We start from the raw sequence: 17,581 nt of genomic DNA, 5'->3' as shown, positions 1-17,581 counted from the left end.
ATTTAGGAGCACATCGGGCTTGACCAATCGCTACTCCTCTGAATGGCGTAACTTTCGACGAATAAAATCTTACCTTTTTAAAGCTGTGGCCAATAGAATCATAGATGGGCGGGCCTTAAAGCGGTTGTGATTATGTTAGCGTCATTGACAACGGAGTTTTAATTCTGTCAGTTAACTTACAGAAATAAGTTAGACATATTAACGCTGTTTGCATGAGGACAGTTAACATCATTATGCATCGCTTTCTTTTAAAACGACTCCTGTAATTACCGTAAGCTTTGTTTTCGCTCAAAGGTTCAATGCTGTGCTTGCTAAAAAGGTCTGAACATCAGTGACTCCGGAAAAGTCACACATGCTAACGTTAGTCCATAAACATTCATATCTAACGTTACCAGCATTTATACTGAAATGAATCAAGCAAGAACAGCTAAAGCAAGGGGTTGCTCTTCGATAACGCGAAAGAGTTTATTAAAAGAAAATAAAAGAATAATCTCTGGAAACAGAAGAAAACCCAAGGATGTGAGAGTGTTGGCAGAGAGGAACCCTGCTGTGGCCCCTGTGGGTGTTTGGGTGGAGAGCGGAGAGGAGGTTCAGGAGCATCCCGCGGTAAGAACTTAAGTTAATCTGATATAAATGAGAGATGTGGTTAAAACGAGCTTCATTGACTGCTACTACGGTATACGTTACACGTTGGTGTCGCGCATATTAATGTCTATCCAACATTTCTGACTCTACTGACCTGGGAAAAAAACCAAACACTCCCACATAAAAAATGTTCCAGTTAGGCCCAAACTAGCTGCCACTAAGTAACAACTAAATTCTGGTTACAAAAACCCTATTACTTGTCATGTTACCAGTGTTATTATCATTTATAATAGTAGTAATACGGGGGTTTTCAAATAATTCCTTGAGCCTCCCCAGCACTGCACATTTTGGATGTCTCCCTTATTAGTGTCTTATTTAACACAGCTGTATTAACTCATCAGCTGATTAGTTTAGTACTCCATGAGCTGAGCTGGGTGTGTCCAATAAGGGAGATATCCAAAATGTGCAGTGCTGGGGAGGCTCCAGGAATGGTTTTGAAAACCCCTGTAGTAATATATTATATGTACCTAAAATAGAAATTAAAAAAGAAAATGAATCCAGCTAGTTGCCAAGGCAGCATTTCGAATTTTTGTTTAGTTTAAGTTGAAGTACTAACTAAAACTGAAGAAAAAAATCTAAACAGACATATTTTAAAATTGGTAAAAACAGCAAAATTACTAAAAAGTAAAAAATGACAAATACACAACAAAATTAATAAAACTAAAATGAAAATTTTAAACTATATATATTAGTTTATATTATTATATTTTCATTTTAAAGTATATACTCACCTTAAGGATTATTAGGACCACCATACAAATATTGTGTTTGACCCCTTTTTGCCTTCAGAACTGCCTTAATTCTACGTGGCATTGATTCAACAAGGTGCTGAAAGCATTCTTTAGAAATGTTGGCCCATATTGATAGGATAGCATCTTGCAGTTGATGGAGATTTGTGGGATGCACATCCAGGGCACGAAGCACCTGTTCCACCACATCCCAAAGATGCTCTATTGGGTTGAGATCTGGTGACTGTGGGGGCCATTTTAGCACAGTGAACTCATTGTCATTTTCAAGACACCAATTTGAAATGCTTCAAGCTTTGTGACAAGGTGCATTATCCTGCTGGAAGAAGCCATCAGAGGATGGGTACATGGTGGTCATGAAGGGATGGACATGGTCAGAAACAATGCTCAGGTAGGCTGTGGCATTTAAACAATGCCCAATTGGCACTAAGGGGCCTATAGTGTGCCAAGAAAACATCCCCCACACCATTACACCACCACCACCAGCCTGCACAGTGGTAACAAGGCATGATGGATCCATGTTCTCATTCTGTTTATGGCAAATTCTGACTCTACCATCTGAATGTCTCAACAGAAATCGAGACTCATCAGACCAGGCAAAAAATGTCCAGTCTTTAACTGTCCAATTTTGATGAGCTTGTGCTAATTGTAGTCTCTTTTTCCTATTTGTTGTGGAGATGAGTGGTACCCGGTGGGGTCTTCTGCTGTTGTAGCCCATCCACCTCAATGTTGTGCGTTTTGTGGCTTCACAAATGCTTTGTTGCATACCTCGGTTGTAGGGCTGTCAAAATTGCTCAAAAATGACGTTAAAATATCTAACGTGAATATGACATGAATATTCGAACATCTGGGTGCGCATTTTGTCAGTGACGCGCATTGTCAATAACAGGACAAATTAATACAAAGAGACATAACTACTTGTATAGGTTGTCTATTTAAGTTTATACATATTTGACAATGTATTAATTAAACAAAAACAAGTAAATTAACTAATGGCCAAGAGCGCAGACCTCTCTCTCTCTCTCTCTCTCTCTCTCTCTCTCTCTCTCTCTCTCTCTCTCTCTCTCTCTCTCTCTCTCTCTCTCTCTCTCTCTCTCTCTCTCTCTTGACCTCACGCTCTCTGTGGATAACAGTTTAAATGAACAAACTTTGAGTGCTGATCTAGAGTTGTGTGCAAGCAATTTAAGTTCGCGAGACTCGCGGCTCTTGTCCCAAATATAGCAGGCTTCATTCAGTGATTGAAACATATTATTAATATTAATGTAAGGTTTTACAGCACATTGAACGCTCCAAGTGAGCTCTGCTGTGCTAACATGGAACTTTCCCTTGACACAAAACAGTAAATAATCACACCAGTGAAAGCAGTGCATTCACAACACGGGAAGCACTGGCCCAATCAGAACTCGTTACGTGTTTCTGAAGGAGGGACTTCATAGAACAAGGAAATCATCAGGCCGTTTTTAGGACAGAGGAAACAGCGCTGTACAGATAAGTAAATTGTGTGAAAAATACTGTGTTCTTTTACACGTGGAACATGAACTCATGTTATATTGCACACTGTAAACATAATCAAAGCTTTGAAAACGCGCCAAGAACGGAAAATTGAACAGGTGTTCCTAATAATCTTTTAGGTGAATGTGTATATATATACTATAATATTATATAAATTATACTAAAATAACATTGGCTGATATTTACTGTTATTTATTTTATCATTCATACATTGTGTTCATTTTATTTTTTTATGTGAATGTATTTGTTTATTTTATTTATAATGTTATTTTTAATGCATTACATTTTTATACATTTAAAAAAACTGATAAAATGGCAAAAACATAACAAAATTACTAAAACTAACTCCAATGAAAATGTAAAATGTACAAATATAAACGCAAGTTGTAACACTCAAAATAACACTGATTTTTATTTTTTTTATTTAAATATTGTGCTTTTTATAGTTTAATGTGAATTTATTTGTAATTAATTTGTTTACTTATAATGTGATTTTAATTAATAATATATTATTTATTTATATATTTTTAAGCAGATTTTAGTCATAACAGGGGTGTAAAACTTTATTTAAAATAAATAAAAAACACTAAATAAATTGATACAGGAGAATAATCCTGGTCTTATTTCGTACCCTATCTGTGGAAAGTATCTACTAGCCAGGCACGTAATGCAATTCTAACTCTGTGTGGGGGGGGCAGGTCCAGGCTTTGCTTACGGAAGAGCTTTTGGAGGAGACCCGACGAGAGAAAGAGGAGAGTCTGCGGCGATTTCAAGATGCAGTTCGTAAACGTGTGTTGCAACAGGCCCTTCTGCGCAAACAACAGCAGCTACTGAAATCATATGAGATGGTAAGAAATGTCTGTTAATGAGCAACAGAGGATGGAACTTTTTAGTAGGGCACAGTTTGTCCATTGACAATTTTTTTGGAAAGAGAACTATTAATGGTGTTAAACTGTAGCATAAACTTTACACTTTTGTTCAAGAGTTTGGGGCAATTTTTAAATGTTTGTTTCAGAAGTCTCTTATGCTCACTTAGGCTGAATTTATTTGATTAAACACACATTACAAACATTAATATTGTGAAATAGTATTGCTATTCTTTGAAATAACTTTTTTTTTAGAGAAAAAAAAATAGATTTCTATTTTAAAATGTAATTTATTCCTGTGATGCAAAGCTGGATTTCCAGCATAATTATTTAAGTCTTCAGTGTCCCATGATCCTGCAGAAGTCATTATAATCTGCTGATTTGATGCTTGCTGATTATTTGATGATAATTATCAATGTTGAAAATGTTAATTTAAATATTCATATTTTTGTGTAAAACAAGATACCTTTGTTTAAAAAACTTTGAAATAAAAAGCTTTACTGTCATTTTTGTACAATTTAATGCATCTTTACTGGATAAAAGTATTAATGTAGTATTTGCTGTTATATTATTTATTAATGTTTACATTTTCAGTATTTATTTTTTATTTGAAAGTGAATTTTGCATAATAGTTGCCCTATAGAGGAGTACCGATTGATCAGCCGGTTATCGTTATTATCGGCCAATAAATGTTTTATATCGTATATAGTTTTATAACTGGATGTTTTGTTGTGCTTTTGTAGTTTCTTTTAACATATTTGTATTTAGCTTTCATTTATACTTATTTCAGTTTTAGTTTGACTAACTTTTTGTGCAGTTATTTCTTCTAATAACTAAGTTTTGCTTCTAATATTAATATTTTATTTCAGCTTTACTTTTCTTTATCATTTTTAATAATTTTAGTTTAGTTAACTATCAGCACTGATAAAAGTATTATTTTAAAAAATGTTACTGGCAACAGACTTTTGGACAGTAGTGTACATGGTATAAAAAGCAGCTAGTTTTAAACACATTAAATACTTTAAATACATTTAAAAAAGTGTCTTTAGCATTTTATTGTTACCAACAACCATAAGCTTGTCTGACTAGCTGTGTTGAAACTCATGACACCTTATTCTAACAAATGTTTAAATACTCAAAAAGGCAATTTTTGTAAACACTGTATTATTCTTTTTTTTTCAGGTTGAATGTGAGGGCAAAGTATTGCAACAAACCAGCAAAGCAGACCATCGCCTTACACCTCAAACCAATTTATTCCCTTCCTGGACGCATGGGGAGCGTGTTATTTGTAGTCCCAGATCTCGCTTTGTCAGTGCTCAGGGGACGGAGGCCATTTCTCCCAATCAGCAGCACACGCATCATGTATGAGTATTTACAGGCTGGACGTGATTTCACCAAGTGCGACATGTTCCTTGATCAACATCTTTGTTGATCCTGGAGCAATATTCCAATTAACCAGTCAGATTTGAGGGACACATTTACCGTTTACGTCCAAATTTATGCTTACAAACAGGGGTAAAGGGTTAGTTCACCCAAAAATGAAAATTACGCCACGATTACTCGCCCTCAAGTCATCCTAGTTGTATGTGACATTTTTCTTTCAGACGAATAAAATCAGTTATATTAAAAAAGTCCTGGCTAATCCCAGCTTTATAATGGCAGTGACTGGCTCTGTTTTTGAAGACCATAAAAGTGCATCTATCCGTCATGTAACTGCTCCACACGGCTCCGGGGGGGTTAATAAAGGCCTTCTGAAGCGAATCGATGCATTTGTGTAAGAAAATAGCCATATTTGCCATATTTGTAATAGCCATATTTGTATTGTGTAAGAAAATAGCCATATTTGAAACGTTATGAAGTAAATTCGGTCGTAAATTCGATCGGCCGGAAGTTAGATAATTTACTTTATTATTTTTTTAATATGGATATTTTTCTTACACAAATGCATCGATTCGCTTCAGAAGGCCTTTATTAACCCCCAGAGCTGCGTGGAGCAGTTATATATGCTCAGTTGGGGACACTAAAATTATGATTAAAGTTATTCAACTAATTATACAAAAAATTTATGAATTAGGTTTTATTTAATTCTATAAACTAATACTGATATGCCAACATTGTCGCTATATGATAAATTAAAATAAGCTGATAACATCACTGTTTTCTCCAGTACGACTGTACAGCCAAATCTAATTTTGTTGCAATATTATCCTGTTTGACACTGAAGCTGCTTTGACACAATCGTGATTGTAAAAGCACTATATAAATAAAGTTGATTGATTGATTGATTGATATGATGGATGAACAATTACTGCCATTATAAAGTTTGAAAGAGCCAGGACTCTATTAATATAACTACTTCTGAAAGAAGGATGTCATATACACCTAGAATGACTTGAGGGTAAGTAAATCATGGGCTAATTTTCATTTTTGGGTGAACTAACCCTTTAAGTGCTTCAACATCAGTGTTATTCACCTATCATTTCCCTCTGATTTTAGGGATAACTTATGGGTAGGGTTATGTTTAGCAACAGGGAAAGGGTCAGGACTACATTTTGGACTGGAATGTTGTTCCACGATCAACAAAATATGTTGCCCCAGGAACGCGTCTAACTGAGCAAAATCAGGATGAGCATGATTCTTTTGCATCTACGTATGTGGATAATTTTGCTTGCTTGTTTTTGTCAGAATCTAGATGTAAGGGAGTGTTTCGTCTTGGCACTTTTTCCAGGTCAGTAAAGTCAGGAAGCAGGTGAGACACAGACTAGCTGCTCGTCAAACAGTTCAAGAGGGAGATGAACTATCTCAACTACCTGGTGGGAGATGGAAAATATCTCCAGCTAGAAATGTGAGTCATGCATGATGCATTTAGGTCATTTCTGAGACCTGAATGTTCAGTGTTGTAGTATTAATATCTTCACATTTGTTATATACAGAAACCTGAATCGCATTCTTCGAAAGATCAGAAGGATTATACTGAAGGTTCAGATGATGGAGGAGAGGAAAACGAGCGGGATGTTGAAGCGGAAGATGAGATGCTGTTGGTGCAACATGATCAGCCTCTTCATTTGCATCGCCATAGAATTAAGACTGTAACTTTTCAGAACGATATGGTGAGAAGAACTTGTGTGGCCTTAAATGAAGTTTTAGATGGCAAACGTGTTAATACAGTTTAAAAAAGGCAAAGGTTTTTATCACGGGAAAGCAAGGCTTTGCTTCTGAGGAATAACCAGTGTTTTCTAAAGTTTATGGCATAGGATCTTTGGAAGACATGACAAGTAAACAAGGTATCCATGAGAACATTATATTGTGTTTTGTTTGCACTTTGTCCAATATATGTTTAATGGATAAAAAAATGAGTTTTTTTTATTATTTTTTATTATTACATTTTGTTTTTTGTTTAGTATACACACGTCTTCAGTGTTATCTACATCAAGGGTTTTAAATGCCACAGACCCCTAAATATGATCACCCTTGGGCTCCATGCTAAATTAAGTGGACACTTTAGAATAAATATATACTTTCTCAATCAGTGCTGTTCAAGCAGTTTTACACCAAATGGCCTTTATGACATTTTTAATACAATATGTAATTACATTTTGGTGTCTCTGTAGGTCTATGAGCCAGATCCCACTGCTTCCTGTACAGACTTCACAACTGATTACAGAGCTTCCCAAGTGCTTTGGCCTCATGAAAATCAAAATGAGCTGAAGAGACAGGTGAGGAATCACGCTTTATTTTGAATAAAGTCTCCTCTTAAAGCTATTTTTTTAGGGAAATCACATAACTCATATGTACACTATTTTTCAAAGGTTTGTGGTCAATACATTTTTTTGGAAAAAGTATGCAGACCATTTGCTGCAAAAGTACAGTAAATTACTGTTACTTATAAAATATTATTACAATTTAAAATAACAGTTTTTTTTGTTGTTTTTCCATATTTTAAAATGTAATCTTTTTCATTGATGTCAAACCAAAATTGTTCAGCCATTAGTCCAATCAGTGTTGTGATCCTTCAGAAATCATTCTAATATGCTGATTTGCTGCTTATGCTGCACAAACACTTGTGCTGCTTAATATTTGTGTGATTTCTTTTTTTTCAGGATGGATTATCTAATGAATAAAATGTTTAAATATATTATATTAAATATATTGAATAATTGTCTTTAATGACACTTTTGATCAATTTAATGCATATTTTATGAATAAAGGTAAAATGTCTTACCTCTATACCTTATTTATTACCTCTAACTTTTGTCTAACTTCAGTTTTTTTTTTTGTCTCTAAAAAAAAATGTTTTCTTGAAAGTGCTTACTGTATTGTTTCAGAGGCAGTCTCAGTTCCTCATGTATCGACGTCATTTCATGGACATCGAGCGAGAGAAAGTAAAGGAGCACCAAAGACACAGGAAACATCTAAAGAGAACTGAAAGGTCGAACCTCACCACATGTTCAGGAGTGTCTTTTCTACAACAGCGTTACATGTTCATGATTTTACTGCTTCTGAAAAGAATGTCCATTTTTATTTATTTCTGCATGATTTTTGCGCACTTCTCTTTTGGTTTATCTTCTGTAGTCAGGCTACAATAAATAGTTTACAGTACTGAAGAGCTAACTGTACAATAACAATAATACTGAACAAAAAATAAGACCCTGAGCAGACTTGCCAGTTCTTTGTGACAAGATTTTAAAATTCTTAAACTTTATACAGTTTCCTTTTTATTTTTTAGAAAAACACAGATGCAGTGCATCCAGAAAGTATTCACACCACTTTAATTTTTCCACATTTTGTTATGTTACAGCCATACTCCGAAATGGAATAAATTAATTATTTCCTCAATTCTACAAACAAAAGAAATCGCATGTAAGTATTCACAGCCTTTGCTCAATACTTTGATAAATGACCTTTGGCACCAATTACAGCCTCACGTATTTTTGAGTATGAGGCTACAAGCTTGGCACACCTATTTTTGGGCAATTTCTCGCATTCTTCTTTGCAGGACCTCTCAAACTCCATCAGGTTGGATGGGGAGCGTTGGTGCACAGCCACTTTCTGATCTTTCCAGAGGTTTTCAATCAGATTCAAGTCTTGGCTCTGGCTGGGCCACTCAAGGACATTCACAGAGTTGTCCCATAGCCACTCCTTTGTTATCTTGGCTGTGTGCTTGGGGTCATTGTCCTGTTGGAAGATGAACCTTCGCCCCAGTCTGAGGTCCAGACGGGCTGTCATGTGCCTTTTACTGAGGAGTGGCTTCCGTCTGGCCACTCTACCATACAGTCCTGATTGGTGGAGTGCTGCAGAGATGATTGTTCTTCTGGAAGGTTCTCCTCTCTACAGAGAAAAGCTGGAGCTCTGTCAGAGTGACCATTGTGTTCTTGGTCACCTCCCTGACTAAGGCCCTTATAACCTGTTTGCTAAGTTTTGCTGGGCGGCCAGCTCTAGGACGAGTCCTGGTGGTTCCAAACATCTTTCATTTACAGACGATGGAGGCCACTGTGCTCATTGTACCCTTCCCTAGATCTGTGCCTCGATACAATCCTGTCTCGGAGGTCTACAGAAAACACCTTTGACTTCATGGCTTGGTTTGTGCTCTGACATGCTTCGTTATCTGTGGGACCTTACAGTATATAGTAGGGATGCAACAATACTATTAGTCCATGGTTCAATACAAAACTCGGTTTTTAAACATGGTTTTTCGGTTCGTTTTTGTTTTGTTTGTTTTTTTGCTATTCTAATCTGAGACGACAGGAACAGAAAAAGTTTAAGGAGAAAATGTTTTTTATTGCAATAATCTTTCTTTATTTTACTTAAAAGACTTGAAAACCCTTATTTAACTTAAAACTTTACTTAAAAAACCCTTGTACACATTACTAGTGTAATGTATAATATAAAATAAATGTATATAAAGATTTACAGTGGTAGCTCAGAGATGTACAGTAGCATTTAAGTATGAAATTGAATGAATAAATGTAGGCTTAAATTAAAACTACTTAGTCTTCAATATACAACATTTATTAAAAGCTACTGTATTAAAGGTCTTTATTTTATTTATTTTTTATTAACATAATTTTAGAGGTGAACTGTCCCTTTAAGGACAGCGTGTTCACTAGGCCACGCTGCTGTCAATTGAGACCTGGTCACATCTCATATAAAGACGCACACAATTTTACTTTCATAACCGACTGTGTTTATATGTTAACCTTGTGTGTATTTGACTGTATTAGCGCAGTAAGACTGCCCAGTAATCACGTGTTTGAGACAGACGTTTAGTGCGTGCGCTCAATGCAAAACGGTGCAGAAGCACGTGAATGAAATGTTTAACCAGCAAGGCTTTAAAACACGGCTAAACACCCCCTAACTTTAGTGCATATGATTGCATATTTGCTCATATCAGCGCGTAGACTCACAGGCACACTCAAACAGAGCCGAAATAAACTGAGAGGAATATTTCAAACGGAGAGAAATGGAAATAATTATTAAATGCAAAAATGGAAACAACGCAATTCACCAACGCGTATTGAACCGCGAATGCCGTACCGAACGGTTCAATATTATATTGAGTATTGTGACATCCCTAGTATATAGACAGGTGTGTGCCTTTCCAAAACTTGTCAGATCAACTGAATCTATCACAGGTGGACTCTAATCAAGTTGTAGAAACATCTCAAGGATGATCAATGGAAACAGAATGCACCTAAACTCAATTTTGAGTGTCATGGCAAAGGATGGTATTTAAAAAAAAAATGGATACATTTGCAAAGACTAACTTCTTTCATGTTTTCATTATGGGGTATTGTTTGTAGAATTTTGAGGGAACGTTTTGGAATCAGTCTGTTACATGACAAAATGTGGAAAAATGTGAATACTTTCCGGATGCACAGGATTGTGAAATATAGGTCTTCTATTGATGCTATTGCAGCAGGCACGACACAAACGTTTTTTTGCTAGTTTCATCCAGCGCAGTTATCATTTTCATGTCTAGTGCCACATTATTTAAATAACAAATGCACTCGCGCCCATCTGTTCACCCATGGCCGTGCTGGTCTGAAAACGAGGCGTGTTCAGGCGTATTGTTGGCGCATTGCTATTTTGAGGAACTGAAACCGACTGCACCATTGACCAACAAAAACCTAGTCTAAAGTCAATAGGATAGTATTTTTTGTGTTATTTAAAGGGCACGTTAATAATATGCGCCTGTAGTCAGGTGCACAACACATGTACACTGCTTATTACACACACAGAGACACGCAGCAGCACACAAACAATTTTAAATATTAGAAATAAAAGGATTAATCTCTGGAGAAGCATTCAATCTTTCGGCTCACACGTTCCCCCATGTAAATAGCGAATTAAGAGACTAGGTACAACCCTTTTGGACCATGCGCCTGGTGTGCCGGCCTTTTTTTTTTTTGGTCGTTAAACTAGCAAAAGTGGACCTAAGACATGGGCTTCAGACCATGTGCTCAGACTATTAAAAAATGGTAAATAATCAAGTAAATAGATGAAAAAAATATATATGTATGTGCACATATGAAAATAGTGTACAATTAATTACAAAAATTTGCTTACATTTTTATTACAATGAATTAAAAAAAGTTCTGTTTTGAGTTCATTTTAGTTAGTAGTCCCTATGATTAATTGCACTTGTTTGCACTTTTGAAGCAAGTAAACACGCATCATTTTCCTTTCATTAAGTTGTCCAAGAACACAAAAGACTTCATGTTGTGCTTTTATATAATACTTTCTTTTATAAACCCAGAGAACTCTGCTTTGTGTAGGATTAAGAATGCCAAAGAACAACTCAGGAAAGCTGAAGAGAAGAAGCTGGAAAGGCAGCGACAGCTGGAGGAAGAAAGAAAAGACATGGCTGAGAGGGAGTATTTGATTTTGGAGCGATTGAGGCTTGATGAGGAGGAGGCAGCAGAGAAAGTAGAGAGACGAGAAAAAACAAAAAGGATCAAAGAAAGCAAACGGTACATACTGCCAATACATTGTATGCATGATTATGTTCATTATAACCATGAATACACAACTGTTCAAAAGTTTGGGGTCAGTAAGTTTTTTTTATGTTTAAAAAAAAAAAAAAGGAATGTTGCGGGAAACATCATTTGCAGAAATCGATGCAAAATATCTGTAATAAAAATGGAAGTTACTGCAATTAGGGAAGCTAATGTGTCATTCTGATGATCAAACCGACATTTGAGATTCTGTGCAATGAAATTGTTCCACTGGTAAGTCCAGTTATCCAATAACATCCACTGTTGAGGCAGTCACAAGGTTTTTTTTTTTTTTTTTTTTGTGCATTGAGGGATTTATTCTGTATTTCCATCATAGTTAATGCACATGTCTTCGTATCGGATAAAAAAAAAAGAAAAAAAAACATTTTTAGAATTTATGACCTCTATGTGCAACATAGGAGGATAGAATCAATTTAAAGGGTGGGGGGAGAGGTTAATAAAGGCCTTCTAAAGCGAACTGGTGCGTTTTTGTAAAAAAAAAAAAAAAAAAAAAAAGAAAAGAAACAAAGATCCATATTTAAACTTTATGAAGTTAACTTACAGAAAAAGTGAAACGTCTCTTGCAGCTCAAAATGCTTAGATTACGTCTGAAATCATATGCGACGTATGTTGTGCTTTTTTTTGTAAATTAAATATGGAAGGCGGTCTGGGGGAAGCTAGATATTTTATTTTATAAAGTTTTAAATACGGATATTTTTCTTCACAAACCCATTGATTCGCTTCGCTTGGATTACTTTTATAATAGATAATATAACTTTCTTGGGCTTCAGATTTTGGGCTGCAGTTCACTGCCATCATAAAGCTTGGAAGAGCCAGGTTATTTTTTAATGTAACTCCAATTGTATTTGCCTGATCTGAAAGAAGCTGCCATGTCACCTAGGATGGCTTTAGGGTGAGTAAATCATAGGGGAATTTTCATTTTTGGGTGAGCCATCCCACGATAGTTCACCCAAAATTAAAAATTTGACATTTATCTGCGTACCCCCAGGGCATCCAAGATGTAGGTGTGTTTGTTTCTTTAGTAGAACACAAATTAATATTTTTAACTCCAACCGTTGCTCGTATAATGCATGTCAATGGGGTGTATTTCTATGAGAGCCACTATGAGAGTAAAAAAGACATATGAATCCATATTAAACGCTGTGGCGACACATTGATATCTTAAGACATGAAACGCCAGCCCACAAAATGCGTGTAGATTTCAAGCCCTGTGTGTGTGTGTGTGTGTGTGTGTGTGTGTGTGTGTGTGTGTGTGTGTGTGTATATATATATATATATATATATATATATATATATAGATATATATATATATATATATATATATATATATTCCTCATTAGTCAATCAATCAACTTTATTTATATAGTGCTTTTACAGTGACGATTGTTTCAAAGCAGCTTCACATTGTTAAACAGGACAATATTGCAACAAATTAGATTTGGCTGTACAGTCTTTCTGGAGAAAACAGTGATGTTATCAGCTTATTTTAATTTATCATATAGCGACAATGTTGGCAGATCAGTATTATAGTTTATAGAATTAAATAAGACCTAATTTATTAATTTTATTTGTATATTTAGTTGAATAACTTAGATCATAATTTTAGTGTCCCCAACTGAGCAAGCCAAGCCAAAGGTGACAGTGGCGAGGAACCAAAACTCCATCAGGGCATGATGGAGAAAAATAAACCTTGGGAGAAACCAGACTCAGTCGGAGTGCCAGTTCTCCTCTGGCCTATTAACAAACAGTGTATGATTATTATTCTGGCAACCTTACAGGTCAGAAATCATATTCGATCGGAATATACAACATTTCTGGGTATCACGCAAGAGACAGGTTCATTTAGGATGGCGCATCGATTACACAAGAATATGAATATTTGAAGAAAGATAGGAGTCGTCGAGCCAGAGACGGGTTTATTGAGGATGACGTGTCGATGAGGCAAATTCAGAGGAGACACCAATTGACACAGCTCAGCAGACACTCCAGGATACACTAGTCATGTCCAGGCGCAGGTCCTCCATCCGATCCGGACACAGCCTGGATCCGGCCGACTGCAGTAAACCTCGGGATAAAAGGCGAGATTAGTGCCTGCGTGGATCGATCGAATTAGGCATCTATGTAAATATTTCTGTAATATGATCGTGCCGGGACTTTGAACTTACTCAACGGAAGTAATGGCATTGGGAATACTAGATGAGATTTGTCTGATATGAGGTTAAAAAAAAAACACATACTGTTCGGTTACTCACAGAAACCGATCGTTTCGTGTCTTGAGACATAGATGTCGTGAGCCTCTGAGTTTACAATGGATTCGTATATGTGTTTTTTACTCTAGTGACTCATAGAAAACCCCCCGTTGACATGCATTATACGAGCAACAGTTGGAGTTAAAAATCTTAATTTGTGTTCTACTGAAGAAACAAACACACATACATCTTGGATCCCCTGGGGGTACGCAGATAAACATCAAATTTTCATTTTTGGGTGAACTAACCCTTTAATTTAACTAACTCTTGATGAAAACTGAATGACCCAAAACATCATGAAGGCTATTCTACACCATAACCCAACTGTAAACCCACCATAATATTTATTGTTTTACATTCAATAGATCAGAATTAGAATTATAATAACTAGCGGTCATGGTATGTGATTATTCTATGACAGGTACGTTGAAGCGATGCAGGCTCTTCTGAAAGAGAAACTGGAAAAGGACAAAGTAGAGTTGCCTCCTCTTTGTTCCTGTGGAGAAACTTTCTGGGACAGCCATCCTGATACCTGTGCCAACAACTGTATCTTCTACAACAATCCAAAAGGTAAACTGCTCAGTCTTTATTCATTTCATTTTATTTTTTAGAATAATTATAGAATATCATAAGGCTCCTTAAATCACGGAATACTGTGTATTGAGTTTTTTCTCTAACAAGCAACAAGTGACAACATTTTGCTAGTTACTTGATTCCTACTTCTGTGGTGTTATGTGGGATAGCCCCACCCATAGTGAAACATCATTGGGCCAAAAATCTGCTCCTCATAACTGTAAAATGAACTTCAGAAATGTTAAAATGGGTTGTGATTGTGTTGCTGGAAAGGAATCTATGTTGCATCTTGCTGGTTAGGAAAGGATTTTACTCACAGTACCGTGACTTGATGATTGATGCATGTGGCCCATCTGTCACAACTGGCATCATTTGTTTTTCCACTTTTTCCATGACATGTCATAACTGTACATATTTTTACCAGACAGGGTGAAGTTTAATCATGGATTTAGTTTATCATAAGAACATCCTTATTTTATAACAAGATGAAAACCAGTTTTAAATACCCGGTTGAAAAAGAAGTACACTTTGGCATACTTTTTATTTATTTTTATATATAGTTTTTTTGAGAACTTGTGGTTATATAACTAAATGGAATGTATTCAGACACTTAACTAAATGCTGTGCAATTATATGAATTATAGTTTAAATTTATATTAAAGCTACACTGTGTAACTTTTTTAGTTTATTCTTAGCTAAAAACACTTAGTTCTTTCAAAGATATATGTGCACATATGTATATTTACTTATTTCAAGTAATAAAGTATTCTCGTAAGTTTATAATGTGCCGTTGAAAATACATACGGGTGAAGGTTTCGAATGCAGGTCACCATGTTGCCCCTCCATCTTGAAAGTACATTAGCCAAAAAAGTACATACCTATAAATTCATGCTTCGCCTTTCGCGTTTTAACACTCGATGGCACCGGGTCGAATGTGAAGAGGGGGATTGCCATGTTAATCTTGGACTAAATCGGCCACCGTAGGAGTTGAAACAAAATCAGAATTGAGAGGAACAGAAACTATTATTCACTGGATGGTCATATACCTTTTCACGGCTAGATGGGGGAAAATATCACACAGTGTAGCCTTAAATGCACGTATGAGGGCTTTTTTGACCCACAAGTTACCTTACACTTAATCTCATTACTTTTTCTATTGTCTTTAAAATATAGATAAAGCGTACTGCCAAATATACTGACAAGCATTTATGGTAAATTTAGATACATTTTAATTATATTTCTATTGAAATGTCTATATTATGTATTTACATATATTTGTAATTAAACATTTGCAATGATGGTTGCAGTTTAGTACATATAAACTGTAAATGTAATATCAAAAAACACACTATGGCCCGGTTTCTCAAACAGGGCTTAGACTAAGCCAGCATTAGGCCTTAGTTCAATTAGGACTTTTAAGTAGCTTTTATGAACATGCCTTAGAAAGTAAAACATTACTGATGTGCATCTTGAGCCAAAACAATGGCACTGACTTGCATGTCTGTGCAAGCTGCTTTCAGTTAAAACAGCTCAAATGTGCATTTTAGTCTGGGACTAGTTTAAGCCTTGTCTGTGAAACCAGGGGTACATGTCCCCTACATGTGCTTTAGTAAGTCAGCTCAGCACATCAAAATAAGTGTACTTCTTAAAAAGCATGATCAAAAATCGTTAAAACATAATGATTTAATATACTTTAATTGAATGTACATTCAAATAAAAAGTTTTATTTTACATTATTAAATAAACAATAAACCATTGTATATTAAGAATATTGATGGCTCCTTGACAAATTGCTTTGTTCATTGCTTTGGAGACAAGCGTCTTACTAAATGCATTATTCATTTTTTTTCAGCGTATGCTCAGGCTCTGCAGTCTGTCTTGCTTAGCTGTGATCTGAAGGAAAGAGGCCATGGACAGTATTCGTCCACCTGGAAAGCATCTATGGATGTCCATTCTCAAAGGAAGTGATTGTGTTCCATCTTAAGCCAATATTGAACGTGTTTTAAGATTGGACAGCCTGAAGTGTTCATGTAATTAAATTCACGTTAATGTAATTAATTCATGGTGTGATATTTTTTAATTGTACTCATGAATGGTTTAAAATAAACTGACATACCTCAATGTAACCAACATATTTACTGTTTTAATAATCCTTAATGAACTGAGAAATTCAGTTCTGTGATTGTTTATTGTGCCACAGACAGGTTGGTTTTCTTAGAGCACTTAAATGCAGTGCTTGGGGGGGATCAGGGAAAAATAAAAAACTAGACTTAATATCCCCTAGATATTTTTAGTTTTACTAAAGATAAATAATACAGGATACAGTAAATTCTGTTAATTGATTATTAACAATCATTCATGTGACTGAAGTCTGTTTTTTTTAAAGTTCTTGTCATGTTTTTTAATGTCAACGGCCCAAAATCTAAGACCGATATGTGCACATTAATGCGTGCTTTGCGCAGCTCTTGTAAAGCTAATTTTAGCTAGGGGAAAAATTGAGACAAATAAACCACTTGGAGTCGGGAAGAGAAGGCTGCTTAGGCTACTGAATTTTTTGAGGGGCAATTTTCTCTCTTACTATCTTTCAACTATACAATATTCTATATAGCTATTTGTTTCTAGTGTAGGTTATGTTTAATTTATTTACTTACAATCTTGAGTTTATAACTCATTTGTATTGTCAGTGCAAACTAGGGTTAGTTTACCCAAAAATGAAAACTAGCCCATGATTTACTCACCCTCAAGCCATCCTAGGTGTATATGACATTCTTCTTTCATTTATATAAAAACATGTCCTGGCTAATCCAAGCATTATAATGGCAGTGAAAGAAATTCCGAAAAAGAAGCCAGAAAAAGTGTGTCCATCCATTTTAAAAGTAACCCATATGGCTCATTCAGATCGCCATCCGTATTCAACTTACACAGAAAGTGAAACGCCTCTTGCAGTTCAAAGCAATTACGCTACGTCCGACATC

At 35.6% G+C, this 17,581-nt stretch overlaps 1 protein-coding gene across 1 annotated transcript; it reads left to right on the top strand.

Moving 5' to 3' along the window:
- Positions 1–118: 118 nt before the first annotated feature.
- ccdc15 (coiled-coil domain containing 15) lies at positions 119–16,769 on the top strand. Its single transcript, XM_067439950.1, has 10 exons — positions 119–606; positions 3,602–3,751; positions 4,952–5,131; positions 6,498–6,614; positions 6,703–6,879; positions 7,381–7,485; positions 8,095–8,198; positions 11,545–11,739; positions 14,455–14,603; positions 16,459–16,769. Exons 1-10 carry the CDS (start codon positions 409–411, stop codon positions 16,572–16,574), a joined length of 1,491 nt encoding a protein of 496 aa, XP_067296051.1. The 5' UTR covers positions 119–408; the 3' UTR covers positions 16,575–16,769.
- The last annotated feature ends 812 nt before the right edge of the window (positions 16,770–17,581 follow it).

Source organism: Pseudorasbora parva, chromosome 3, assembly GCF_024679245.1.
Source record: "Pseudorasbora parva isolate DD20220531a chromosome 3, ASM2467924v1, whole genome shotgun sequence".
Taxonomy (NCBI): Eukaryota; Metazoa; Chordata; class Actinopteri; order Cypriniformes; family Gobionidae; genus Pseudorasbora; species Pseudorasbora parva.
The sequence above is the reverse complement of the archived record's forward strand: the minus strand, read 5'-3'. Positions and strand labels throughout refer to the sequence as shown.

Excerpts from the sequence above, each read along its gene's own strand:
- ccdc15 (XM_067439950.1), top strand. The coding sequence starts at position 409 with ATGAATCAAGCAAGAACAGCTAAAGCAAGGGGTTGCTCTTCGATAACG. Across the intron at positions 607-3,601 it reads AGGTTCAGGAGCATCCCGCG|GTCCAGGCTTTGCTTACGGA; the intron begins GTAAGAACTTAA and ends TGGGGGGGGCAG. Across the intron at positions 14,604-16,458 it reads CTTCTACAACAATCCAAAAG|CGTATGCTCAGGCTCTGCAG; the intron begins GTAAACTGCTCA and ends ATTTTTTTTCAG.